At 53.9% G+C, this 27,264-nt stretch overlaps 1 protein-coding gene across 2 annotated transcripts in view; it reads right to left on the reverse strand.

Annotated features, from left to right (window-relative positions):
* Positions 1 to 1,474: 1,474 nt before the first annotated feature.
* The window catches only part of Ski (SKI proto-oncogene), a 65,139-nt gene continuing 39,349 nt past the window's right edge, over positions 1,475 to 27,264 (reverse strand). The window contains exons 2-6 of one of the 2 annotated variants that reach the window (XM_051172134.1): positions 5,843 to 5,965; positions 5,587 to 5,702; positions 4,379 to 5,057; positions 2,969 to 3,199; positions 1,475 to 2,389 (exon numbers count right to left, since the gene is read on the reverse strand). In XM_051172134.1, the coding sequence (XP_051028091.1) occupies positions 2,201 to 2,389; positions 2,969 to 3,199; positions 4,379 to 5,057; positions 5,587 to 5,702; positions 5,843 to 5,965 (1,338 nt within the window). In that variant the 3' untranslated portion in view covers positions 1,475 to 2,200. The remainder of the gene's footprint in view (positions 2,390 to 2,968; positions 3,200 to 4,378; positions 5,058 to 5,586; positions 5,703 to 5,842; positions 5,966 to 27,264) is intronic. The other variant, XM_051172136.1, reaches the window with a different exon arrangement.

Consider the following 27,264-nt stretch of genomic DNA (forward strand, 5'->3'; position numbering starts at 1 on the left):
GGGATCCCACTGCCTTCCCGGCCTCACAGGCAGCAGCAGCAGCAGCAGGAGGAGGAGGAGGGGTCCAGGAGCACAACCAATGAGATGACACGCCCTTCCCAGATGCAAGTCCTTCTGGCATGGGGGTTAGAGTCCCTGCTACAGACACAGCACTTCCTGCCCATAGTGGGGCCAATGCTGGGCCAAGGAGGCCATGAACTGACGGTGACCAGGGAGGTGGCAAGGAGAGGCTCTGCTGAGAGAAGCGAGTGCCCCTGGAACCAAAGGTTCAAGCGGGCCCAAACCACTGCGCTCTCCTGGGCAACAGGGACAGCCACACAGAAGCACACCAACACACTTAAAGCTTTGCTCCAACTAAATCATTTAGTTTTCCTTGAAGAAATGACTGAAAAACACAACTCTAGAAAAACAAGGCTGAAAACAGCATTCTTCGTGTTGAGTAACAAAACTGACCCTTTGGGAGACACGGTCATAATGCCCACGGGTGGGTCTAGCTATGGAGATGTCAAATCCATGCATACAAGGTTCATAACTGAAAGAGGAAAAAAAAGTCAAAGAAAAAAACTCCAAATAAACGCTGCGTATACATGACGTCCCGTTTGCATTGCACTTCAGAAGGGGGGGACCAGCAGCAGCCCAGCCCCCCTCAGTAAACCAAGGGCAAAACCCTGCACACGACCTCGGCACCGACTGTCAGGGCTTAGCAGTCTCCAGCTGCAGGCAACAGTCCCTGAGGCCGTTGGTACCTGCACAAGCCACCTCCACCTCCCCTCGGCTCGGCTCATGGCTGCCCTGCTAGGGCTAGAGCAGAGGGCGTTTGTGTCACATCTTCTCATGTAAATAAACACAACTGGAGGATGGGTGGTGGCCTCTGTCTACTGGGAAATCATTTTTCAAGCTTGGGCATAAGAAACCTTATACAATTTGCATAAACAGTTAAGAGTAAACGAGATTATTTGGAATAAATGCAAGTAACGTATTTTGACAGTGGCAGATTCAGTCGCTACTGAAGACGGTATTTTGGGGGTAAAAAGACAAGTCAGGGTTTGCTGTACAAGATGCTGGAAGGCACAGAACGACCCCCAAGTTCAGTCTCTGCATTTTCATTTTCTTGTGATTCCCTTGTTCAACCAAGCACCAGAGGGGATTTCTAAGCACTCGAGCACTTAGGGTTTGAACTGCTCTAGAAATCGGTAAAACCCTCAGTTAACCGGGGAGTAAGAAGGCCAGGGAAGGCTCTGACAAAGTGCAGTTCTAAATACATGTTTAAATGAACAACAACGGGAAAAAGGGGGGGGGAGGAAAGAAAAAGTGATATAATGCTGTTTTTGTCCCAGTGCCGCAGCCTGCCCCACGGTGAGGGGTGACGCCCGCCGCACTGAGCGGGGTTGCTGGGGTCCAGCAGCGCGCGGTGGTGGGTGGTATGTGCAGGTGGAACACAGCATGGCACTGGACCATGGCCACTGCCAACAACAGGTCAGCCCCTCCTGTGGGCAGGGGCATCCAGGGGCCCAGAGAGACTGCGGCTCAGGCCTCCTGGTGCCTGCAGGGCAGGGGTAGTGGTGATGTTGGTGGGCGGGGCAGCGGCAGTAAGGCGGGCAGTGTTGGGGCTCATCTCGCACGCGGCAGCGGTCTCCCTGCTCTTCCTGGCAGCAGCAGGAAGACTGGGGGTCCTTGTTGCTGAAAAAATAGACTCTGAAGAAAATCCTTGCTGTCCTCTTGTAGCCGCGGGCACAGATGAGCGGTGATGGCTTCCCAGGACGGCGGTGGGTGGGTGGGTGCCACCCCCACCAGAGTGGGTGTCCAGATGGCGTCACGTGTAGGGGCCTTTTACAGTTAGTCATTAAAAAACATGTTGATTTTTTGAATATCAAGTCTCCTTACTGGTTTTAAATAGCTTATAACAAAAGTGTAAATGTTAGAATGTTCTAGCAAGCAGAGGACCAGCTACAAGCCACAGAGACGGCCTCAACTTGGCTGCAGCTAGAGGACATGGCTTGCTCACTTGAACTTGGCCAGTAGAAAATTTTGCAGTGGATTCCAAAAGTATGTGGTTACAAACACTTGCTTGGTAATAGGCACAGTAGAAACGTTGTGCTGTGTGGCTGCAGAGGCATGGGCCAGGCGTGCAAAAGCCACGTACCCGCTGCCCTCTGCGCACGCATGGAGGTCCACGTGGCAGTGGCAGGCGCTGCCCCGGCTAGGGCTCCACCTCAGCGCTGCCCTCACCACCCGGGTTCTCAGGCCGTGGTCGAGGCCACAGCTGCTCCTGAAGCTCCTTCACCACCCGCTCCAGGTGCTCACGGGCCTCACGCTCCCGCAGCAGGTCGGCTCGAAGCTGCTCACGGTCAGCCTCCGCATGCTGCAGCTTCGCTTGCAGGTCCTCGATCTGAAAGGGATGCTGGGTGGTCAGCCTGGCCCAACAGCAGCATGGCCCACTCGAGGCCCCGTCTCCCCGCCGAGCCCCTCACTCGAGCCCCGTCTCCCTGCTGAGCCCGCCTATTCAGACCTAGGTGCCGCATCTGTCCCTCCTCAACCCCCGAGCCTCCTCACAGGGAAGGCTCCGGTTCCCAGGCTGGGGAGCCTCCTCTGCGGCAGCCACGCAGGAACTGGCTCCACTTACTCTATCCTGTTCTTCTCAAGTACCAAACAGCACTACAAATGTGGACGACGCGGTCGCCCTGGGTCGGAGCCCCAAGCTGCAGAAACAGATTCATCTCCTGACCCTAGTTTAAAGCTTGCGCCCCAAGCCTGCAGCAGGGAGGGACGCCTGTGCTCTGTAGCCATAGTGGTCCTGGTGAGGTGATCGGGCACCCAGCCCGGGTCTGCTGCACACACCTCAGGGCCTCCAGGCTGGCCACTGTCACGTCAGAGAGCAGCCTGGACAGCAGCAGTTCAGCCACGACCTCAGAAGTGTGACAGCAGCTACTGCCTGCATGCCAGCCCACCAGCCCGCCCGCTCCAGTACCTGGGCTGAGTACTTGGCGCGCAGGCGGCCGGCTTCACAGCCCTTGTCACACACCCGGCCCTGCCGCGCCTGCTCCAGCTCCCGCCTCAGGCGCACCCGAGACTCATTGGCCTCTTTCATCTTCTTCTCATTGTCAGCTCGGAGCCGCTCAATTTCTTTCCTCAGACTGCGCTTGGCCTCTGTAGCTTCCCGCAGCTTCTCCTTCTTGGCCACACGTAAGAATTCCAGCTCCTGGAAGGACACGGAGTTAACAGGTCAAGGTATTCCCAGCCCGGCACCCGGCCCACCCTGCACCCCACAGCGTCCTTCCTGGCCCACCCTGCCAAAGTTGCGGCGGTGCCTCTTCACGCTTCCTCCTCCCAAGTGCAAGAGCCTTTTCTCAACAGGAAGGGGGGGCACCACCAGCAGACAGCCTCAGATGCGGCACCTGAGGCCTAGAGTCCCCTGGTTCTTCTCATGCCCCTCCCCCACTTGTTAGAATGCAGTGTGACACCCGCCCCCCAAGAATAGTCATGTGGGAAATCGCACCTCCGCCCAGAGTAGGGGCAGAGAAGGCTGAGGGGATGACTAAGCTCACTCTGAGGACTGACAGGGTTGTGTTGTGCTAAAGCCCACGCGTGTGAGGCTGCCCCCGGAGCTGCCAGACTCAGGCTGAGGTGTGAATTCAGCTGAGGTTGAGCCTGCAGCAAAGCCTTAATGCTGAGCCTGGGTGAAGACCCACGGCTGGGCTCCCCACTTTCCCTAGGCTGCCGAGAGCTCCCTTACTCATGTCAAAAAAAAGCACAAGGAGAAGGTGTAAGGAATGAGTGCAGCTTAGAAAGCACTGAGCACTGCGCAGCGCGGAGCACACGCACACTAAGTGTGTGCTCCCAGAGGCCTGCTGCTTCAGAAGCCAGTCCTGTGCTCTATATGCAGAGCGCAAGCCGTGCTAGTGGAAAACAAGCCAGCTGCTGGCACAGAGTGAGAGGCAGCACAGTGCAGCCGCTCCTCATTCGCCAGTAACACTCTGGCCCTTACCGTGGCCAAGAAGGCACACAACTTTGGCAGGCAGTGGTGGCGCACGCCTTTAATCCTAGCACTTGGGAGGCAGAGGCAGGTGGATCTTTATGAGTTCGAGGCCAGCCTGGTCAGGACAGCAAGGGCTGTTACATAGAGAAACCCTGTCTCAAAAAAGAAAAAAAGAAAATAAAAGAAAAAGAAAGAAAACATGCCATTTCTTTCAGGGAGGCCCACACACAGGGAGCTAAGGCTGAAAACACTGTGAGGGTAGTCCTGGAAGCACAGAAGAAGCCTGGACATCACAGAGCACTCCAGAGGGCCAGGGAAGAAGCCCAAGGCTCCCCAAGAGGGCTTGGGCAGCTAGAAAGGGAGGCTCTCCTGCCCTTCATGGTCCCCTGTTGCCCTCCATACCTGGTGTAGGCTGCGTTTGGCCTGCAGGGCCGCCGCCAGCTTCTCTTCTTGTTTCACGCGCATTTTGACCACCTCGTGCAGGAACTTCTCTTTGGCTTCCTTGGTGTCCAGGCCACCCTCCAGGGCTTGCCGCAGGTGCTCCAACTCCGCCTCCAGCCCACTTGGGGCATCAGCGTGGGTTGCAGCGTCAGGGGCAACCACTGGTGGGGCGTGCACGCCTGGGGAGCTTAGGTCCTTGGCAGAGCTGGACGAGGTGAAGGACGGCGAGGACAGCGAGGACAGGGAAGAGGTGACTGACGATAGAAAAGCCAAGGCGTCAGGCACTCTGGAGTCTGCTGGCTTGGTCACACCAAGTGCGACCCCTTGCCCCACCTCCTGCATCGATCCCAAAGGGAGCAGAGTGCAGCCATACTTACACTCCTCTCTGCTCTCCACCTCCACCTCAGCCTCAGAGTCCTTGTCCTCCTCTGGGGCAGCCACAGGCGTGAGCATGTCTGGGGCTCCTGGTGGTTCCGTGGTCAGCTTCCGCTTCCGTGGCTGGATACAAGTGGTGAGAGCTTCTGGCGCCCGGGAGACCACGGTCGTGCATGGTGGACTGTTCACAACTTTCTGCTGGGTTGGTGGCGCTAGGGCCACATTGGGGGCCACAGCTGTCTCAAAGCTCTTGTAGGAATAAAAGCTGTGGGGAGCACAGATGCTGAGCCAGGGCACACCCGCCTCAGAGCCCTGCACACAGCCAGGGCACACCCGCCTCACAGAGCCCTGCACACAGCCAGGGTACACCCGCCTCACAGAGCCCTGCACGTAGACCGGGCTCTGCTCACGCAGGCAGGACACAGGGAAATAGCTTCTCTCCCAACTCTAGCTGTGAAGGTCAAGGTTCTAAGGGCTGAGAGCCACAGGCTGGGTGGACGGCACACAGCCGGACCTCCATGCCCACGGAAGGCGCCTCTACGCAACCCTAGCTGGCTTGAGATTGGCTGTATATTCCAGGCTGGCCCCGAACTTTGCCTCTGCCTCCTGAGTGCCGGGATTAAAGGCGTGGATCACCATGCCCTGATAGAAGTTAAACTCTTAACAGGTCTGTGAACTCAGTAACTTCACCCAAGACTTCAAAGTTGGAGGCAGTTTATCCTAGGATTAAAGGCACCAACGCCATGAAAGCCTGCTAAGGGGGAGTTTGGTCCTCCTGTGCACTCCTTACTCACCTGTCTCGGATCAGAGCTGGAAGATGTGGGGGTGTCTCTTTCTCGCTTGCTGACACTGCAGGGGACCAGGGCCGGAAAGCAGAAAGGCGCTGACGAGGGTGAGTACAGCCAAGGCTCTGTCAAGAAAACCCCCTTTGTAAGTGACAAGAGAGAAACAGGCCACTTTGTGTCCCTGAGGCCAAGCAGAGCCACAGAGTTGGCTCTAAGAAAGGCTTGGCACCCGCCCCACAGAACCCAGACAGGCCCCATATAGCACCTTATTGGAGGAACCAGCCAAGGTCCGCAGCCAAGTGGACTGCTTGTCCTTCTCAGAAGACGCAGGGGACTGTGAGGAAGTGTCATCTGTTTTGGGTCTTATGGAAGCTGGGGCCTCTGAGACCTGTGATCAACACAAAAGGCCCTGTTGGGATCCCTGGGCACAGGCAGGGTCTGCTCTTCTTAGCAGCCACATGGTAGCAAGCTCCCCACTGGATGCTTGTAACTCCACAGCTATGAAGTAGTCCCAAGGACCCTAAATGCACCGAGCCATGAACACAGAGCACCCTTGGCCCCGAGCGAGAAGGTAAGCCTGACGCCTCTGCTAAGGGGCGAGGGCATCACATGAGAATAGAGAGAACACTGTGCTGCTGTGGGCTGCTATGAGATGACCTCACTCACAGCTGCAGCGGGCTCTGTGTAGATTGCCAAGACCCATTCTGGCTCCCACAGTGCTCTGACCCTTCGGTTCTTTGTCTTCGGTCTACACTACTTCCTTACAACACAGATAGGTTGTTGGAAGGGCTAGATGGGACCAGGCCCACCCTGTGGCCCGTGCCAGCAATGGGCTAAATGACCCAGCAGTGACCACAGGCTCAAGTGTGACCCAATAAGCTTAACCTCAGAAGAGGCCTGGCAGGGCTGCCCTCTGGGTGGCCTTTGTCACTGCTTCATTAAAGAGCATTACAGTTACCCCTCCGCAGAGGAAGGAAACATCCAACCTAAAAGCACCATGACACACTGAACAAATCAACGTTACCAGGTGTCACCAGGCTGCCTTTGCTGTCAGGAGCTTGGAGAAGTCACCCAGCACCCTAGTTTATCTCAGGCACCAGCTGTGGCCTCCTCTGACATCCAGCACTAAGTGGCAGACACTTGTATCCACCTAAATGTCTCCCCACAGGGCCATTCCATCTGCAAGACAGTCAGACAGCACGGGCCTCTCCCAGAGCAGAGAAGCATGCAGAAGCTACGCTACTGTCCCCAGCTAGGGCCTAAGAAAACGGCAGGGGCTGCAGGGGGCAGCCATGTGCAGCCATGCAGCCAAAGTGAGGTTGCTGACCTGCAGCTGGGGCCTCGAAGGCATTCACAAGAGCAGGGTTTTCTCCAGAATACTTGGGGGATACCCTTTCATAAGCTGGCCTTGCCTCTCTAGAAGAGGCACTGAGGAAGGCAATCAAGGCGCCATCCTGTTAGATTTCCTACCATGCAGTTTGGACAGGAGGGATGCTGAGCTCAGGCGGAGGCCTTTACCACAGCCCAGAGTGTGAGTACTTGCGCTGGGTCTCAGATGCCTGTCCCTGGGAGACCTGCTGCTTTTCCAAGAGTAAGCGAGTATTTGGGGCATGCAGGGCAGGAAGGATCTGTGAGAGGGGAGCCCTGGGAGGCAGGGATTACCCTGGGTTGCTCTACCTTGAGGCAGAGGATTACCCTGGGTTGCTCTACCTTGAGGCAGAGCTGCTCTAGGGTGCCTTCAGAGATAAACACACAGGCTCAGCTGTGGTGCATGTTCTCCAAACACACACAAATAACCACTCAAGAAAAAAGACGCCAAAACCGCCTCAGTGTTGGAGCTGTCTAGAGGAAGTGGTGTTACCTTGTCAGCAGAGGCCACGCATGTGTGCTCCCTGCAGGGGCAGACACCAGGCTGCTGGCTGGGGCAGAAGAACCCATTTCCAGAGCTGCAAGGGTCCCTCCCACAGTGAGGGCAGAAGGCTAGGGGCGGGGTGCTGCGTGTCAGGGTGGGGTTTCCTGTCTGTGTAGACACAGGAGCAGGTGCAGAAAGTGAGTTCTATTTCCTTAGAGAGAAAGCCACAAGTGTAGTCTGGTGCTGACCTTGGGGGTGCGGAGTATGAGACACCTCAAGCTAGACTGTGACCCAGCAGAAAACACTGGAGAATAGGCCCACTGGGTGAGGCCACTTCCTGTTCAGAAGAGCCACGGGGTGGAGGGGGGCACTAGACTACTGTGTTGGGGTCAAAGTCTCCTAAGGCAGGGCAGCTGTTTCACACATGGGATAGGGAGGCCCTGGGGCTGTGGAGGTGTCTAGGCAGCTGGGACAACTTCACTGGGGTTTTCATAGAAAGCCCAAAGGTGAGCCGAGCTCTTACAGAACAAGGAAGTGATAAAAGTAGCCGAGGACAGGAATTCCCCCTTGGTACTGAGCTAACACCAGGTTACAAGAGAGGGTAGAGCTGAAGGGCTTTTGTTGAGCACAGGGACCCTGAGGAAGGGCCACCTGAGGCGGAGTGCAGGCCTGGGCCATCACTGCCACAGCGGGGTCTAGTCAGCATCCAAGACAGACCATGGTGTTTTCCCTCTAAGAGGAACAGTTACAACCAGTCAGTTACCTCTGGTTTCTCATCTTTCTTGGGGCTTCACAAACAGCCCACATGCTAAGGCCAGGACCTGAATAGGTCAACAAGAGGCAGCCCTGCTCCCACACGTCAATGCCAAGTGGCTGTTATCAGGCTCTATCAGGGAGGAGCTAGCTGAGCTGGTCACAGCACTGCCCTGTGGCCACTTCCTCTCTGGTGCTTCAGACAGTGGGTGTCTGTCCATGTCCGTCCCCCACCCCCACCCCCCACCAGCATTGAAAGGGCAAAGACACTGGGAACAGGTGCCACTGAGTGTGAGCTTCTGCACCTGTGCAGGAAGGGCAGGGCCAGTTAGGGCTGTGGACACCATAGATCCCAAAGCAGGTGAAGAGCCAGCTGCACATGCCCACCCTACCCTCCCATACCCTCCCCTCCACTGTGGGGTCCATGTACACTGACACATAGGGTGCTTAGGAATTCCTCGCCCCCACCTCCAAACTTCCACCTCAGAAAGAATAGTCGAGACACTCATGCTGGCCAAGGACAGGCACATAGGCAGGACAATTCGGGCCTGTGAGATACAGTGGAACCTGGCATTCGGAGGAGAGCCAGGCAGAGCCTCAGGGATTTGTGGCCAGCAGGGGCCATACCACACAAGTTGGGGGCCTGAACCAGACAGGCAGTGGACCCTGTGGGTGCCTGTGCCCAATAGACAAACACAGAAGGTAACTAGAGAAAAACTCTCTCAAGGCATGGCAACTGGCTAAAGGCAGTGGGCCCTGGGCTAGTGCTGCAGAGACTGGAGCGGGCTTGCACACTGTGCTAAGATCATGGTAACTAGATACCCACAGAAGAAACTGAGAGCCACTCTAGGCCCCCAGCCATGCCCAGCCCTCAAAGAACAAGCTCACTGTCATTCGTCATCCCAAGACAGACCCAAATGCTTAGTAAACTTCAGAGCCAGGGTGATGGTGTGTGTGTGTGCCTGAGTCTGCCTCAGAACCTGTCCTCAAGGCCTGTCCAGCCACCCTTCCAACCATATCCTTGTCCTTTGCTCTGTGTGTGTGTTGGGGATGGGATGGGTGTGTGTGTAGGTGTATGTGTGTGTGTTGGGGATGTGTGTGTGTGTGTGTTGGGGATGTGTGTGTGTGTGTGTGTGTGTATGTATGTGGTGGGGGTGAGATGGGTGTGTGTGTGTATGTGTGTGGTGGAGATGTGTGTGTGTACGTGTATGTGTGTGTGGTGTGTGTGTGTGTGTGATGGGGGTGTGTGTGTATGTGTGTGGTGGGGGTGGGGGTGGGGGTGTATGTGTGTGGTGGGGATCAGATAGGATGGGGGGTGTGGGTGTATGTGTGTGTGGTGGGGATGTGTGTGTGTGTGTGTGTGTGCGTGTGGGGGTGTGGGGGTGTACGTGTGCGTGTGTGTATCATCTCAAGCACTGGCTGATAGCACTACCAAAGCTCAGGGTCACAGCAGGCATGGTGGAAACATGCAGCCTAATTGCCTACAGTGCTCTCTCTGGTCACTACTTCAGATGCCAACTATCTTAAAGTAGTCACCAAGCAGCCATGGTAGAACACAGGGCCCCGCTGCATATCCCTGGCTGTGTAGACATCATATAGAGCACAGCCCGGGCATTCTTCCAAGTGACAGAGACGGGAAAGGCCAACAGAAGAAACAAGTGTCAGGAAGTGAGGCTGGCCTGACTCCAGCCAGGCTCTTAGCCTATCTAGAGCCAGGGTCTCTTGTCACTTAGGCTCTTAAACACACAAATACAACAGGATAGATTATGAGGAAGGGAACGCCCAAACTCAACAGTTGCCAACAGCAGGCTGGGCACTGGTCTGTGTGCCATTCAAAGGGCCAGACACCTGGAACAAGTCTGTGATGCCAGTATGCCCTCCTACCTGAGCATCCTCATGAAGTGTGTCCCAGGCTTGAGGACCACAGAGAAAGGATAATAGAACAGTCGTCTCATGTGGGGGCCAGCCCTGCTGTGGGAGCGCATCACAGAATGGCCATCTGCTTAGAAGCTCTCAGAAATGCTGAACCTCCTTTGAGACTAGAGATGGCTCAGTGGTCAAAAGCACTGGCTGTTCTTCCAGAGGACCAGGCTTTGGTCCCCAGTACCCACACAGTGATTCACAGCCATCTACAACTCCAGTTTCAGGGGACTGATGTCCTCTTCTGGTCTTTATGGGTACCAGTCATACAAATGGTGTATGTACACACACACACACACACACACACACACACACACACACACACACACACACACACGAAGGTAAACAGCAAACAAACAAAAAATTTTGCAAAACCTGGAAAATCACTCAGTGGTTAAGAGCACTTGCTGTTTCTGCAAAAGACTTAGGTTTGTCTTCAGCGCCCTTGTGGTGGCTCACAACCATCTGTAACTCGGGTTCCAGGGGATCCAATGCCCTCTTCCGACTTCTGTTGGCACCATAAATGCACATGGTTGTGTGGACATATGTGAGAACAAAATACTCGTGCACGTAAATAAAGTCTTCAAAATTATACTTTTGGGGGCTGTTATTTAACTTTATGGGTATGAACAGTTTGTTTGTTTCAAAACAAGGTTTCTCTGTGTGGCCCTGGTTGGCCTGGAACTCACTGGCCTAGAACTAAAGATCTGTATCCAGTGTGGAGATTAAAGGTATATGTGTTTAGTCTACATGCATGTGCATAGTGTGTGTGTGTGTGTGTCTGCGCACGCGCGCACACGCACACACAACTGGAGTTATGGACAGTTGTGAACCACATGTCGTTACTAAGAATAGAATCCAGGTCTTCTGGAAGCATTCTTAACTACTAAGCCATCTCTCCAGGCCCCTTCCCAAGTAGGGGGGGGGGCATGGAGGGAGAGGGGGAACCCTATCTCACTGTAGACAAAGTGCTATTATCTCCCAGACACCAGAGCCAAATACAAGGAAGAGATGACAGCACCCCAGAGCAAGAGGAAGTTTCATCTTGTTTTCCCTGGTAGAAGTTGCCACACATTTAAAAGATCCACCAGGAGCCAAGACCCAACTAAACATCCTGTCACAGGTATTCTCTGCCCGAGAGTCAGGGCCTGGCTGCCACACACAGACACACTGTGATGGAGCAGGCCCAGCTGACACTGTGATGGGGCACTAAGACCCTCAGAGGTTAAATAGTGGTCCACCTGCGACTATTCTGATCTCTCATGTGGTTCCATGGCAGTGACGGTCCCTCTGGTTGAGACCTTTTGCCAGTGTGGTGCTGTTGATGGCCACTAGGGTTTGACATCCATACAAACTCAGGCCCAAACAGCAATATTTGTGGGTCATCTGGGAGCCATGGTCTCCCTAGTGTGGACAAACCTTTAAGGACGGTGTGCTGGTACTTCAATTCTGAAACCAGAGACAAGGTCAAGCAGCCTCACTGAAGTCAGGGGCAGCACAACCAGCCACCCCTCGGGGCTGGGATCTCCATGGTACACCAGGGTAGGAAGTAACTCAGCGATGGGACACGTGGTTTGCAGACAGGGCTACCTTGTGCTTTTGTCCAAGAACAAGCGGCTCCTGCGAGTTAGGTTCACGATACCTGCTTCGTAACAGAAAGTGGGGTTCTAGAGGAAGTGGTGAGGCTGCTCCCAGCATGCTTCATGAATAAATCTCTACTGGGCTTGAAAGGTTGGCACGGTCCTGTGGGGTGAGCCTTAGGAAGCTCAAGTTTTGGCCCTGGCATGGACCCAAAGGCCAGTATCAAATGGCGACACCAGGAAACAGCTCTTGGAGTAGGGAGTGCCATCTGTGTCTGGTGAAACTTGGCCGAGGGCCACTGGGCAGGTGGTAAGGGTCGATGGGTATTCCTGAGCCTGTTTGGAGAGGAAGGTGGTGGGCAGCAGCTGGGGGCAGCAGCCCCATGAAGGACCCAGGGACAGAGACACAACATACTGCCCACGGTCCATATGCAGCTGAGGTGCAGGCTGCAGATGGAGACAGCACGGGGTCTGCATGCCAAGGAAACTACACGTGGCCAGGTGGCTGCTGACTATAATCTCTTTGGCTCTGGGATTGAACCCAGGGCCTTGGGCATGCAAGTATCTGCCACTAAGTTCTATCTCCAGGTCTCTCTGCAAGGGTGAAGTCAGGGTTCCACAGAGAGCAGGGGTTCTCAACCTTCCTGAGGCTGCAACCCCTTAATGCAGTTACTCATGTTGTGGTGACCCCAACCATAACATTACTTTCATTGCTAGGTCGTAACTGCAATTTTGCTACTATTCTAAGTCACAATGTACACAGCTGATATGCAAACGCTGTCAAAGGTCAACCCACAAAGGCTGCGTGACCCGGGGCTGAGAACTGCTAGTGCAGACGGTGGGTCTGCCATCTGTTTCCAATGACTTCATCTGACGTCTCACCTGCTCAGCTCTCAGACTCTAAGGCCCACAGTCAAGGTCAAAGGTCACACTACGGCACACAGCCTAGGCACTATGTCTATTCCATCCCACTCAGGGCTGCTGAGAAGCTTGGGTGGCCAAAGCCATGTCCTAACCAGACTAGCACAGTGATGACACCTGTTCTTAAAGAGAGGATGCAACAGCCAGGGCTGACATCCCCCAGCCTCCAGCCAAGAACTGAGCAAATTGGACAAAGATTTTTTTCCTGCCAATGTGTCCTAAGCACGTCGCCAGCCCTAGTCCTGGGACCTGACTTCACCCAGCTGGCTCCAGGCTGTGGCCTCACCTGCAGATATAAATCAACAGTACTATCTTCATTAGTCCAGTATGAGGCCCACGTAGGGCCTGACTGGCTTGAGCATATGCTCTGCAGATCCCCAATGTAGGATCCACAGACAACAAGTTCACCCATGCTGTAGGCACCCAGCCCTCACTCACCCTAGTGTCAGTGGACTGCGGCCCATGGCTGCTCTGCACCCTCTCCCTCAGTGATGTGGCAGATGAGCGGAAATGCACCCCCTACATCCTCACCTAAGGTCTCCATGACCTCTGGGACCGAGAAGCCATCCAGGCCAAAGTGCTGAGGATCAAAATTTGTATGTGTGCATGAAAATTTCTCGAAATAAACCTACTTTGCAGCAAGCACTGAAGATGCTCAGCCTGGTTGGCTGAGGAACAAGTCAGGCACAATGAGTTGCCATTTTGTGCCCACTAGGACAGGCAGAATGAAAACCATAGTCAATAGTAGGTAAGAGGCAGGAAAAGTAGCCTGCTGCTGGTAGAAATACAAACTAGTAAAGCCCCTGCACAACAGCCGGGGACCCTCACCGCGCAGCCGCGGCTGGGAACAGGTCAGCCGGAGAATATTCACCTAAAGCCCCAGGTTTACTCCCCAGCAGCAAAGCCCAAGACAATTTAAAATCCAACTAAGAAAGAAACCAGAGCAGCCAAATGACTAGCAATCTCAGGCCTGAGCAGCTGTGCTGCACTCCTGCAAGGTGCTGCCACTGACATCCCTGGGCCCATGTGGAAAATCTGTGTTGTTTCCTACAACTGCCTGGAATCCCACAATTGTCCCATCATCAACATTTTGATTAAAAAGCACGGTGAGGTGGTGTCTGTGCCTACGAGCATGCTTGTGATTTCAAATACCTGGACAATCCATGCATTTGCAATGATGTAGAGACACGTGTGCTGCTGGGGGAATGTAAGCCATCACAGCAGTGCAGCGGCCACACGCGTGTGCTGCTGGGGGAATGTAAGCCATCACAGCAGTGCAGCAGCCGCACGCACACAAACCTGGAAGAGTCACATGGCCCAGGAGCCCCACTCCAGCTCTATCCCTAAGACCTCGTGGAACAGATCTGATACCGATGTGTACAAGGGTTCACAGCAACCACGGAACTAGAGCTAGAGCACATAACAGACACTGTGACCTCACAAGAGGACACCATCAGCCACGATACGGGTGACCTTTGCAAACATCTTGCCGCGCAACAAAAGCCAGGTATAGGAAAAAACAAAAACTATCACGTTCTCTGATTTTAGTTACACACAATGTCTCGTAACAGGCACACCAGAGACAACTTAAGATCACTGGTGGCAGGAAGGTCTGTAAAATGTCAGCTAATGACACCAGATTTCATACTGTAGTGATGAAAACGGTCTAAAATTAGATGGTGGTGATGGTTGCATATGGTAAAAGCCACAATTTTATAAGAGAGATAGATGATGCTGTAATAAATTTTTTTAAGGTACTAAAAAATCAAAACAAAACAAAAAACCTAAACGTGCCAAGCCTTTATAGTAGGAAACCAAAGCCCAAGGCTGAGACTTACAAGTTGCAGTAATCTTCACAGCTCAACACAGGTGTGGGTCTAGAGACAGACCGGGTGCCACAGATGCTGCTGGACAGCAGACCTACCAAAAGCCAATGGCAGGATCACAGGGACGCAGTAGGACCACAGGGATGCTGCAGGACCACAGGGATGCTCTAGGACCACAGGGATGCTCTAGGACCACAGGGATGCTCTAGGACCACAGGGATGCTGCAGGACCACAGGGATGCTCTAGGACCACAGGGATGCTGCAGGACCACAGGGATGCTCTAGGACCACAGGGATGCTCTAGGACCACAGGGATGCTGCAGGACCACAGGGATGCTCTAGGACCACAGGGATGCTGCAGGACCACAGGGATGCTCTAGGACCACAGGGATGCTCTAGGACCACAGGGATGCTGCAGGACCACAGGGATGCTCTAGGACCACAGGGATGCTGCAGGACCACAGGGACGCAGTAGGACCACAGGAATGCTGCAGGACCACAGGAATGCTGCAGGACCACAGGAATGCTCTAGGACCACAGGGATGCTCTAGGTCTGGGTTACTGTCACCTACAAAGCTCTATTACACATTAGAGTAGGAACACCCAGACAAACAACAGGAGTTCTCTCTGTAAGGTCTTTAAACACAATGTCACCAGGAAGAGGTTCACACCCCCAGAGCAGGGGCCTGGCTTCTGCTTCAAGAGCATTCCAGGGCTTGCCGTAGGCATACACCACAGGGTACAGGACACTATAGCAGAAAGAGGAACCTCAAACAAATACAAAGAACATCTGGCATTGCTGTGAGGCAAGTAGAGACCATGGTAGATTCCTCTCCATGGCCATCCAGGGCTCCAGGTGTGGTGTTCCTCTTGTAGGAAGTGTTCCCAGAGCCACCTCTCACAGCCCCTAGTCCCTCAAGCCCGCCATCCTGGGTGGCAGACTCACTCTCACCACTGACAGCCATCACAGGCTGGGACAAGCCCCACTGCCTCACCTTCACTCAAGCTTGACCTCCACACCCCCACTGTTCAAAGTGAACTCTCTCCTAGGGCAGCCTTTTCTCCACTCTGGGAATCTGCGTTGGGAGGCCTTAGGAGGTTACAGACATTCTTGACACACAGGCGAACATGAACCTACGGATAACTTAGTACTTTAGAGCAGTCCAGACTGGCCTGGGGACAGACATTCCTGACACACAGGAGAACAGGGACCTATGGATGACTCCGTACTCTGGAGCAGTCCAGACTGGCCTGGGGACAGACATTCCTGACACACAGGAGAACAGGGACCTATGGATGACTCCGTACTCTGGAGCAGTCCAGACTGGCCTGGGGACAGACATTCCTGACACACAGGAGAACAGGGACCTATGGATGACTCCGTACTCTGGAGCAGTCCAGACTGGCCTGGGGACAGACATTCCTGACACACAGGAGAACAGGGACCTATGGATGACTCCGTACTCTGGAGCAGTCCAGACTGGCCAGGGGACAGACATTCCTGACACACAGGAGAACAGGGACCTATGGATGACTCCGTACTCTGGAGCAGTCCAGACTGGCCTGGGGACAGACATTCCTGACACACAGGAGAACAGGGACCTATGGATGACTCCGTACTCTGGAGCAGTCCAGACTGGCCAGGGGACAGACATTCCTGACACACAGGAGAACAGGGACCTATGGATGACTCCGTACTCTGGAGCAGTCCAGACTGGCCTGGGGACAGACATTCCTGACACACAGGAGAACAGGGACCTATGGATGACTCCGTACTCTGGAGCAGTCCAGACTGGCCAGGGGACAGACATTCCTGACACACAGGAGAACAGGGACCTATGGATGACTCCGTACTCTGGAGCAGTCCAGACTGGCCAGGGGACAGACATTCCTGACACACAGGAGAACAGGGACCTATGGATGACTCCGTACTCTGGAGCAGTCCAGACTGGCCAGGGGACAGACATTCCTGACACACAGGAGAACAGGGACCTATGGATGACTCCGTACTCTGGAGCAGTCCAGACTGGCCAGGGGACAGACATTCCTGACACACAGGAGAACAGGGACCTATGGATGACTCCGTACTCTGGAGCAGTCCAGACTGGCCAGGGGACAGACATTCCTGACACACAGGAGAACAGGGACCTATGGATGACTCCGTACTCTGGAGCAGTCCAGACTGGCCTGGGGACAGACATTCCTGACACACAGGAGAACAGGGACCTATGGATGACTCCGTACTCTGGAGCAGTCCAGACTGGCCAGGGGACAGACATTCCTGACACACAGGAGAACAGGGACCTATGGATGACTCCGTACTCTGGAGCAGTCCAGACTGGCCTGGGGACAGACATTCTGACACACAGGAGAACAGGGACCTATGGATGACTCCGTACTCTGGAGCAGTCCAGACTGGCCTGGGGACAGACATTCCTGACACACAGGAGAACAGGGACCTATGGATGACTCCGTACTCTGGAGCAGTCCAGACTGGCCTGGGGACAGACATTCCTGACACACAGGAGAACAGGGACCTATGGATGACTCCGTACTCTGGAGCAGTCCAGACTGGCCAGGGGACAGACCATTCCTGACACACAGGAGAACAGGGACCTATGGATGACTCCGTACTCTGGAGCAGTCCAGACTGGCCAGGGGACAGACATTCCTGACACACAGGAGAACAGGGACCTATGGATGACTCCGTACTCTGGAGCAGTCCAGACTGGCCAGGGGACAGACATTCCTGACACACAGGAGAACAGGGACCTATGGATGACTCCGTACTCTGGAGCAGTCCAGACTGGCCAGGGGACAGACATTCCTGACACACAGGAGAACAGGGACCTATGGATGACTCCGTACTCTGGAGCAGTCCAGACTGGCCAGGGGACAGACATTCCTGACACACAGGAGAACAGGGACCTATGGATGACTCCGTACTCTGGAGCAGTCCAGACTGGCCAGGGGACAGACATTCCTGACACACAGGAGAACAGGGACCTATGGATGACTCCGTACTCTGGAGCAGTCCAGACTGGCCAGGGGACAGACATTCCTGACACACAGGAGAACAGGGACCTATGGATGACTCCGTACTCTGGAGCAGTCCAGACTGGCCTGGGGACAGACATTCCTGACACACAGGAGAACAGGGACCTATGGATGACTCCGTACTCTGGAGCAGTCCAGACTGGCCAGGGGACAGACATTCCTGACACACAGGAGAACAGGGACCTATGGATGACTCCGTACTCTGGAGCAGTCCAGACTGGCCAGGGGACAGACATTCCTGACACACAGGAGAACAGGGACCTATGGATGACTCCGTACTCTGGAGCAGTCCAGACTGGCCTGGGGACAGACATTCCTGACACACAGGAGAACAGGGACCTATGGATGACTCCGTACTCTGGAGCAGTCCAGACTGGCCTGGGGACAGACATTCCTGACACACAGGAGAACAGGGACCTATGGATGACTCCGTACTCTGGAGCAGTCCAGACTGGCCAGGGGACAGACATTCCTGACACACAGGAGAACAGGGACCTATGGATGACTCCGTACTCTGGAGCAGTCCAGACTGGCCAGGGGACAGACATTCCTGACACACAGGAGAACAGGGACCTATGGATGACTCCGTACTCTGGAGCAGTCCAGACTGGCCTGGGGACAGACATTCCTGACACACAGGAGAACAGGGACCTATGGATGACTCCGTACTCTGGAGCAGTCCAGACTGGCCAGGGGACAGACATTCCTGACACACAGGAGAACAGGGACCTATGGATGACTCCGTACTCTGGAGCAGTCCAGACTGGCCAGGGAGGTTCATGAGCCACACATCCGCTCATTCAGAACCTTAGTCAGACAAATCTATTTCCTAGTAACAATTCAAAAATTTGTTCCCGTTTTTATTTTAAAAATATTTTGTTTTAAATTATGTGTATGTGTATGTCTACGTGTAAGTATGTACGTGTGGGTACAGGTGCGAAAAAAGCTGCAAGTGTCTAACGCCGCAAGGCTGGAGTACAGGCTGTGGGGACTGGGAACCGAGCCTGGGTCCTCTGTAGGAGCAGCAGGCACCTTCGCCTCCCAGCCTCCTCTCCAGTCCTTCTCTCCCCCAGCCCTGCCCCACCAGTTAGAATTAAAAGCATTTATTCACCCAAAAGTTCTGGGTTTTTTGTTTTTGTTTTTTGTTTCTTGTTCGTTTGTCAAGACAGAGTTCTCTGTGTAGTCCTGGCTGTCCCAGAGCTCGCTCTGCAGACCAGGCTGGCCTCAAACAGACAAGACATCTGCCTGCCTCTACCTCGCAAGTGCTGGGATTAAGGTGTGCACCACCACCACCGCCTCCTCCCAGTGAGAATTTAAAAAAAATTTTTTTTCCTTTGGAAAACGTTCCAAGTCCCCTAGGATGGAGGCCCAGAGCCTCCATTTATGTGCACAGACATGGCCACAGCCTCCAAGTGTGACTGACGGCTGCTGACCAGGAGCACACACATCAGAATGGTGGGGTTCCTGGGGACATCTGCACATCTTGTGTCAGCCTCACCCTGCCACTTGCGGGGGGGCTCTTCAGATAGAAAGAAAGAAAGAAAGAAAGAAAGAAAGAAAGAAAGAAAGAAAGAAAGAAAGAAAGAAAGAAAGAAAGAAAGAAAGAAAGAAAGAAAGCAGGGAAAAGAAAAGAAAAGAAAGAAAGAAAATCAGTACAACTGTCACCTACTTTGCGATTTTCTTTCATCTAGAGGGTTAAACAGATGGAAACTATTCATAGTTTGTCACTTTGAAGAAGGAAGATACTGGACTTTCAAAATAGTCCCTTCTTAAAATTCTACATCCTGTTACTAACTTTCCAACAGCCGTGTCCTGGCTGTGTTTGGAAGGGGCAAGAGCTGGGAGCTCCCAAGACCCTCAACATGCACCCCACTTCAAAATGCCGGATGATGTCCTTTAGGGCAGAGAGACTCAGTCCACAGCAAGAAGAGAGAGGAGAGCAATGGTCGCTCACGGCGCTCGCTCCTCGGCCACGGCTTTGGTGACCCACGCGGAACACCTGTCCTGTCAGGCAGAGCAGCACTCCTGACCTCCAAGTCATCCAAGTCTCAGCCCCACTCCTTTCCTCCCGTAGGAAGGACTTAACACCACAGACTTCAAAGAGGCCGTACCTTCACATTACAGGCATTTTCTCACCCAAGGTTCTGTGAGAATTAAAAAAAAAAAAAATCATTTGGAAAGTTTTGTTACACTAACGTCAGAGAGCCCACAAGACCTCACCAAGCCTCAGGTACAGGACAGACTCAAGACGTGCACACAAAAAAGGAGCCTAATCAGCAAGTGGCTCAACGGAGGAACACTGGGTGTGAACACAGGAAACAGAACGAAAAGGAAATTTCCAGAAGGACCAGGTATGTCAACAGGGAAAAAAAAAAGTTTTCCATAGCCAGGTGTGGTGGCACACACCTTTAATCCCAGCACTCAGGAGGCAGAGGCAGGCGGATCGCTTTGAGTTTGAGGCCAACCTGGTCTACAAGTGAGTCCAGGATAGCTAAGGCTACACAGAGAAACCCTGTCTCAAAAAACAAAAACAAACACAGTTTTCCAAGAAAGTGTCCAGATGTAAACCAGAGGAAAACCAAATGAGAATCTGGCGTCAGCCATGACACAACAGAAAGGGTGGTACCTATTTGTCAGGGACACAGGAAAAGCCCTAGGCCTAAGACGTGGTCTCTCCTGGCTCCTCTCTTTCAAAGTAGGTCAGTGGGTCCTCAACAGCTCTTGCAGGCCAGCGGTACAAGGCCCTCGCCACCGCCAGCAGCCAGCCCAGCGGCTCAGCACCCTCTACTGGGCACTGGCCCCAATCCACTCTGCTCTAACCAGCATCAGACACAGGAGCAGGAAGGAGCACCACAGCCCGGAATCCTAACTGCACTGAGCTGATCCCACTCCAGCTGTGTCTTCAGGCCCGGTCAGCACCTGCTCCCCTATGGCCAGGACCTGCCTGCCTGGCGGGCTGCCGCTGCCCAGCCCAGAACCAGAGCCCGTCTCTCTTTATGCTTCAGATAAGGCTCCTGTCAGACAAGTGCTTGCTATGCAACAAGCATTAGGGCCTGAACCTGGGTTCCTAACACCATAAAGAATGCTGGGCATGGCGTAGCACATCTGTAAAATCCAAAGCTGTGGTGTGGTGGAGACATGGAGATCCTGGGGACTCGTTGGACACTAGTCTAGTGAGAATGGTGAGCTCTAGGTTAAAAAAAAAAAAAAAAGACAGGTATTGTGGGTCACATCCATCATCCTGACTAGAGCAGTCATAATGTTGAGAGGCCAGACTACAGCTAGAGGTCCTGAGCACACAGTGGGCCTTGGCTGCCAAGAAAAGCCCAGGGTTCTAAATGCCAACCCTAAGCACAGACCCCAGTCTAGCACAGCAAGTCCCTAATGAACAATCAGCAGAGGAGAAGCATCATGCCTGTTAACCCTTCATGGGGCAGACCAGAGCCAGAATAATGTAGCCACTCAACTTACAGTGAGGCCTGCGCTCGCACTTCAGGCGACTCAGATACAGCTTGCTAAGGTCACTTGCTGTCAGTCCTCTACAGGTAAACCTTGCACCACCTTACCCAGAAACTGGCTCAGTTGGAGCTACGGGCCTTTCCTGAAGATTCCACAGCTCTAGAAGTTGCAAAGCTATTTTTGTAGTCACCATTAATATTTTACACATGATAATTCACATTTTTCATCATGCTCAAATTAACCTATTTTCTAACTACTGTGCTACTGAGAAAGCAGACTGGATTTCTAAGACAACCCAACCCCCAGTGAGACAGAAGTTCAGTCCTGACACTGGCTTTGATTCCTTTAACTTAAGTAGGTCATTTCTCTGGTTACTTCAGTACTGTTCACAAGACTTTTCCAAAGAAACCGAGTCAGCAAGAACCTGCCTTCTCCCTCCCGAGAGCTCCCACTGAGCATCTGGGAGGGGCTCAGCTCCCCTAAAAGACACCTGGGGGCAGGGCTGAGTACTGGGTCTGTCAAAACAGCAAGAACCGCCCCCCTGGGAGGTGATTTCTTGGCCAGGGTTGGTTGCGGTAGGGGGTGTGTGGCTGCGTCCTGGCCTGCCTACCAAACCTGCTGAGAAGGGCTAGGGGCCAAGCACCCCAAAGTAAGGCCAGTGAATGAACTCCAGAGAGCTGTCATTATGCTCAGGGCCCTGAAGCCTGCTCACAGACCAGTTTCAGAAGCAGAGGGATGGAGGCCCCAGCAGACATGGCTGGTCCTCTATGGCTTCTGCAAAGTTAAAAGACTTAACCAAGGACCAGAGTCCCAAAGACAGCCAGTCGCTGGTACTCTAGCAGTCTGTGGTGTGGGCGTGGCCCAGGCTGGGAGCTTTGGTCTGGGGCAGGACGAAAGGACCCATTCTTTCCCAGCTTCCCTCAGCTGCTCCCAGCAGACATTCCAGCAAGATGACTCTCGCCGGAGGGTGGGGCAACCTGTAATGGCTGCTTGGCCAGCTGCCACCCCTTCACCAGAGATGGATAAAGATAAACAGGCCTTCCCATCCAGGGCTGGAGGAAAGGCTGCAGGCGGCAGTGAGGAGACAGGGCTGAGGGAGATGCAAGATGCTGCAGGCTCTGTTCTTGAAGGCTGATTCATCAAGAACCACGTTAGGTTAAGAGCAGTCTCCGGGCCAGCAGGAGGGGCCTTGCTTCCCCACCTCCCCCTGTGCCTCAGCAACAAGCCCCAATAGCACAGAGCAAAATAAACAGGCCCCATAGCCTGACCAACTTGGTCCCCGAAAGCCCAGATCAGGGCTAGTTCTGACCCACCTCATGTAACCAGAAACATTCAAAAGCATCGCTGAGGAGCCATGGCTTGAGAGGAGCAGGGTGACCCCAACTCCTTCCAACCTTTAAGTATCCAGACTAAACCCAGCCTGAGCCTCAGGAGAAAGCTGCTGTCAGCCACATCTCGAAACTAGCTGCCCTCCTGCCCTCTTGCAGGCCGGCCCCAGCCCTGCTCCCAGGACCCAGGAACCAGTCTTCCCAGGCCACTGTCACTCTCTGAATGCACAGGCTCTGTCCCAGGATGCACCCTCATCCTTAGCAGGTTAGAGACTGGTCAGAGCCTCCATGTTTACATAGTGCCCTCGTGCTCCTGAGGTACTGAGGACACCGCGGCGTCTAAGCCCTCGTCACCTCCCTCACAGGCCTAATACTCCTCCACGTCTGCAGGGACTGCAGCATGGACAGCAATGCCCAGCACAGGCTTTCCAGCCAGTGAACACTGCAGACTGGAAAGCTAGACAGCAGCTGGCAGAGAGAAAAGACAGCTAGCCTGGTTGATCCCAAAGCCACAGGAATTATGGCTACGCTGGAGAAAGACCTTGCTGGACCACATGCAGGGCCCCTAGGACCCAAGGTTTCTGGCTTTCCTTCCCCCTTCCAGGAACTAGGGTTCATGTGGGTCAAGGAGCACAGAGACTGGGGCGGAGCCACAGTATGTCGAGGCTCAGGAGGGGCTGCATGGACAACACCTGGCTGCTAGAGGGAGGGGCAACTGTAGCCTGCCAGGTTCCCACGCCAAGTACAGCCTATGCTCAACTTCCCTATCTTTCTAATAACAAGGCCCAGGCAGATGCTGGTGATAGGTTAAGTTCACAGCTTAGTGGCATGTGGAATCCAGAGTCCCTCCAGTGATAACAGGAGGGCAACCAGTGGCCTACAGGTGGTGTAGGGCACCTCTGGCTTAAGACGTGCTGCCTTGAGGGGAACCATCACTCCACATTCCCTGTGATGGCAAACTCAAGAGAGTGGGACCTTGCTGGGCTCCCATATCATGGATGTTCAGCAAACACATGGCTTGGGATGTCAGGCAGATATGGTAGAGCCTTGCCCAGAACCCGCACCTCGTGTACCTTGTGCACAGGCTCCGCCCCACAGCAAGCAATGTCCCTGAGTTGGACGTTTTCTTGCCCAGAGAAAACACATGGCCACGTTTCCTGTCCAAGGCAGTGTGGACACCATCTTGTCTTCAAAGACGAAATAAAACCACCCTCACGTGGCCTTGCCTCTCCCTGCATGGGCAGGGAAAGTGAGGTAGGGCAGGAACCTGCACAGTTATGCGGGGAGCCTTGCACCCGCCAATGAGCACCAGGCATCACAGCCCTGGGCATCTCCAGAACCTCCAGAAGCAGATGAGGACAGGGGCTGCTCTAGCACCTGCCCCGGGCACACACAAGGTAGGCTCCCAAGTTTGTGGAAAAACAAACAAAACAAAACAAAAAAACAAAACAAAACAAAAAAAAAAACCAAAACAAAACAAAATCAGGACCTCTGCAATTAATTTTAGTTCAAAGGTTAGACCCCTCACTGGCAGGCACCTCACCATGTTCAACTCTATCGAGAACAGCTGTTACATATGTTTCTACCGCCTGCCATCCCAAGCACTTCTGTGCTGAGCATCCATGAGTGAGCACTTACAAGCACTGTCAACATCCTCAGATGGACTATAGGATACGCAAAGCAGGAAGGCCAACCACACCGCCACCAAGTGATTTCCAGACTCGCACACTGGACACACACACACCCGCCCTTCCCTGCTGTCAGTGAGCTGGAGAGTCAAGGGTGCAGATGTGGGGGCCCAGGGACGAAGAACAAAATGGTGTCGGCTTCTGAGGACGCCTGTGCAGGGCTCTGACACCTGTGCTCACACTAGCTCCACGTGAGGACACACGAGGGCAGACCTCACATTCTAACTAGACGACCTGGAAGGTTCCGGCCTCAGCCACACCAGGCACCTCGGCCGGAAGGCTGGACTTGCTATCACTCTGGCTGTGGGGGAAACAAATTTCTAGCTTGTTACGAAAAAAAAAAAATCTGTCAAAGGAAAAGTCTTCAGCCTGTTTGCTCATGCCTTCCACAAGCCTGTCAAGCCAGTTGATGTTAAGAGAGATGGAAACTCACTGGGCAGAAAAGGTGCCTTAGCCATACAAACCCCCCTCAGCTCCACACCAACCCACACTGTGCCTACTGAGCCCAAGGACACCCAAGAGACCCAACATCAGAGAACAGTTCTGGGGGGGGGGGGCACGACACAAGGAGAATCTCTTCTGCTAACTTAAATTTTACCAAAAAAGAGCTTATTTTATCTTCAGAAGGCACAAGTCTTTCTACACTGGTGCCTAAGAAATAGCTCTTTAGAACCACTACAGGTACAGGCCCCTCACCAGGGCCTCAGTATGGGCCTGCGGCCAAGCGCCTCCTCTGCAGCTTGCTCCCTCTGTGTCTGCAAAAGGCCAAGGATGCAAAGGAACACCTCGTGGTCAGGCCAAAGCAGACAGCTGTATCCACCCTCTCCCAGTCAATGGGGACAGTGGGTGAGCCTGAGGTACAGGCTCCCTGGGCATCTGCCTCACTCAATGTTATGTGGACATCTCTTTCAGATGATCTTCACTTGACAAAGAGAAGCAAAGCCCTAAATTTCTGTCCAGACAAGCCAAGCATAAGCCTCTGTCACAGAACACCAAGGCCCATGGGTAATTTGGTTGCTGCTGTGTCTAGAGCTGCAGACATGGAACCAAAGCTGCCAACCTCAAGTAGAAAACAGACAGACCCAAGGCCCTGCTCCCGTGGAGGGCGGCACGGGAGGAAGTGGCACAGGTACAGTCCCTTCCCACATGGATTCAGGTCTGGAGTCCCTTCCCTGCCTCACCAGGAAGAGGGCTGGCCAATCCTGCCTTCAGCCAGCGGCGTGCTTTGCTTCCTCAGTCTCCTCCCTCTCGCCCCAACTGACGCCCACAGTGTTTTCTCTCCATAGAAACAGACACAATACAGGGAGGATGGCCCTGCAGAACTACAGGCTGCTCAGAGCTGTTGTGGCAGCTGCTCAACTTCTTCTTCGTCTTTTTAAATATATATTTTTTAATATGCTTGGGTGTTTGGCCTGCCTGTGCCTGTGAACCGTGTATATGCAGAACCTGCAGAGGCCGGAAGTAGGCAGAGGATTCCTAGGGTTAGGGTGAGGGACGGTTGTGAGCCACCATACAGTGTTGGGATACAAACCCACATCTCTGCAAGAGTAGCCAGTGCTCTTAACCACTGAGCCATCTCTCCAGCCCTTCAGCCTCACACGAGGAAGCGCCTTAGCACACTGGGTAGAATAGCATTCCTAGCAGCCACAGCCGTGAGTGTGTCCTGAAGGTGGCGATGCCCAAGCCCAGGAGCCTTAAAGCCCATCTGAGCAGAAGAACTGGCCACCAAGGCCTCTGAGGCTTGTCTGTCACACACAGACGAGGCCTTAGGAATCCCAGCACAGCAACGGACTGGCCAAGTAAGCTGGAAACTTGTTCTGACAGATAGATACACAAGCCTTCAAAAGAGGCCGGGCCATGGAGCCTGAGCTTCCACGCGGCTGTCCTTCTTGGGGTGGGCTAGAGGACTGGATGGTAAAGGACTCCGGTCGCCTCCAGAGTCAGTGACCTAGAGATTGTGCAGCACTAGATCTTCTGGGTATATGATTTCTCAGAACCTTGACCCAGAGTCGCTGTCTCCAGGAACTAGTCTGCCTGTCAGCCCAAGGCTTCACACCTCTTCCTCGGGGAGCTGTGTGAGTTAACCTGCCAAGGTTACGAGGTCACCATGAGGGGGCAGGTCAAAGACTGCATAGCCTGGGACATCATCGCTGGCTTTGGCATACAAAGCACATGCTGGGGCAACTGGGGACCCTAGAAACTTCTCCTCGGTCTTAGCCCAGCTGCTGCTCAGCCACTCTCCCCAATCCTGGTGGAAACTCAATGATAGGACAGCAGCCACCGCACCAGGCCATGCCATTCCGCCTCCGCTCTGCTCTTGCCACTTAGTTAGGCATCAGGGGCCTGAGTGGTCAGCCTGTCCTTAGATTTGTACTCAAAGGGGTATGTACATGTACACACACCAGTATGCACATTCAACACACACACTGAGTCCGAGCAATTCTGGAAGAAGCCCTGACCTCCCATAATAAGTGAGTGAACAAGCTGGGCCTGGAGGCACATGGCTGTAATCCCAGCACTCGGAGGCAGAGGCAGGCAGATCGCTGTGAGTTCGAGGCCAGCCTGGTCTACAAAGTGAGTCCAGGACAGCCAAGGCTACACAGAGAGACCCTGTCTCGAAAAAAGGAGTGTGTGGGGGAAGGGGGGTGCAGCGCCCTCACAATGCTGGTGCCACTGAGAAAGAGCAGTGGTCTGAGTGCAGTGTGCAGATGAGGGCTGTGTGCCACTGGTGCTTCTGGAGAGAGGCTTCTGAGAGCTGGAAGGGGGCCAGTCAGTCCCCTGGAGAGTCTTGGGGTGGGGGGGGGGATTTGGTTCAACAGTTACTACTGCACTTGAATGGCTGAGGGCACTGTTAGCTGGTAGGACTTAATGTGCTGTACAGATTCTTCTGGAGAACACTCACAGTGGTCTTGCTCAGGACGCTTGCATGCCAACCAGGACCACCCCCACTACAGGCTCCCAAGTTCCCCTCACAGGGCATCTGCAGGGGTCTAAAATTAGTTCAAAGAACCTGGGAGCTAAGCTGCCTTGTACGTGGTGTGGGAGAAAACCTGCCCGCCTGCCTGCCCAAGGACTCTGGCCACTTCCACGTCTCCCCTTCCCGGCATCTTTTGCTTGCCCTTCCCAAGGCTAGAGTCATAGGAAAGGAGACGCTTCCTGTGTCGCGCCCCGGACTCCCCAACATTCTCAACAAGCCCAAAGAGACGCCAAATGAGAGAGTCAAGCAGAGGACAGACAGACAGCCACAGATGGGTGGGAAGGAAGTGGGCGTGGGGAATGGAGAGCTAGCAGAAAATGGCCAGA

Source organism: Acomys russatus, chromosome 29 (assembly GCF_903995435.1).
Source record: "Acomys russatus chromosome 29, mAcoRus1.1, whole genome shotgun sequence".
Lineage (NCBI taxonomy): Eukaryota > Metazoa > Chordata > Mammalia > Rodentia > Muridae > Acomys > Acomys russatus.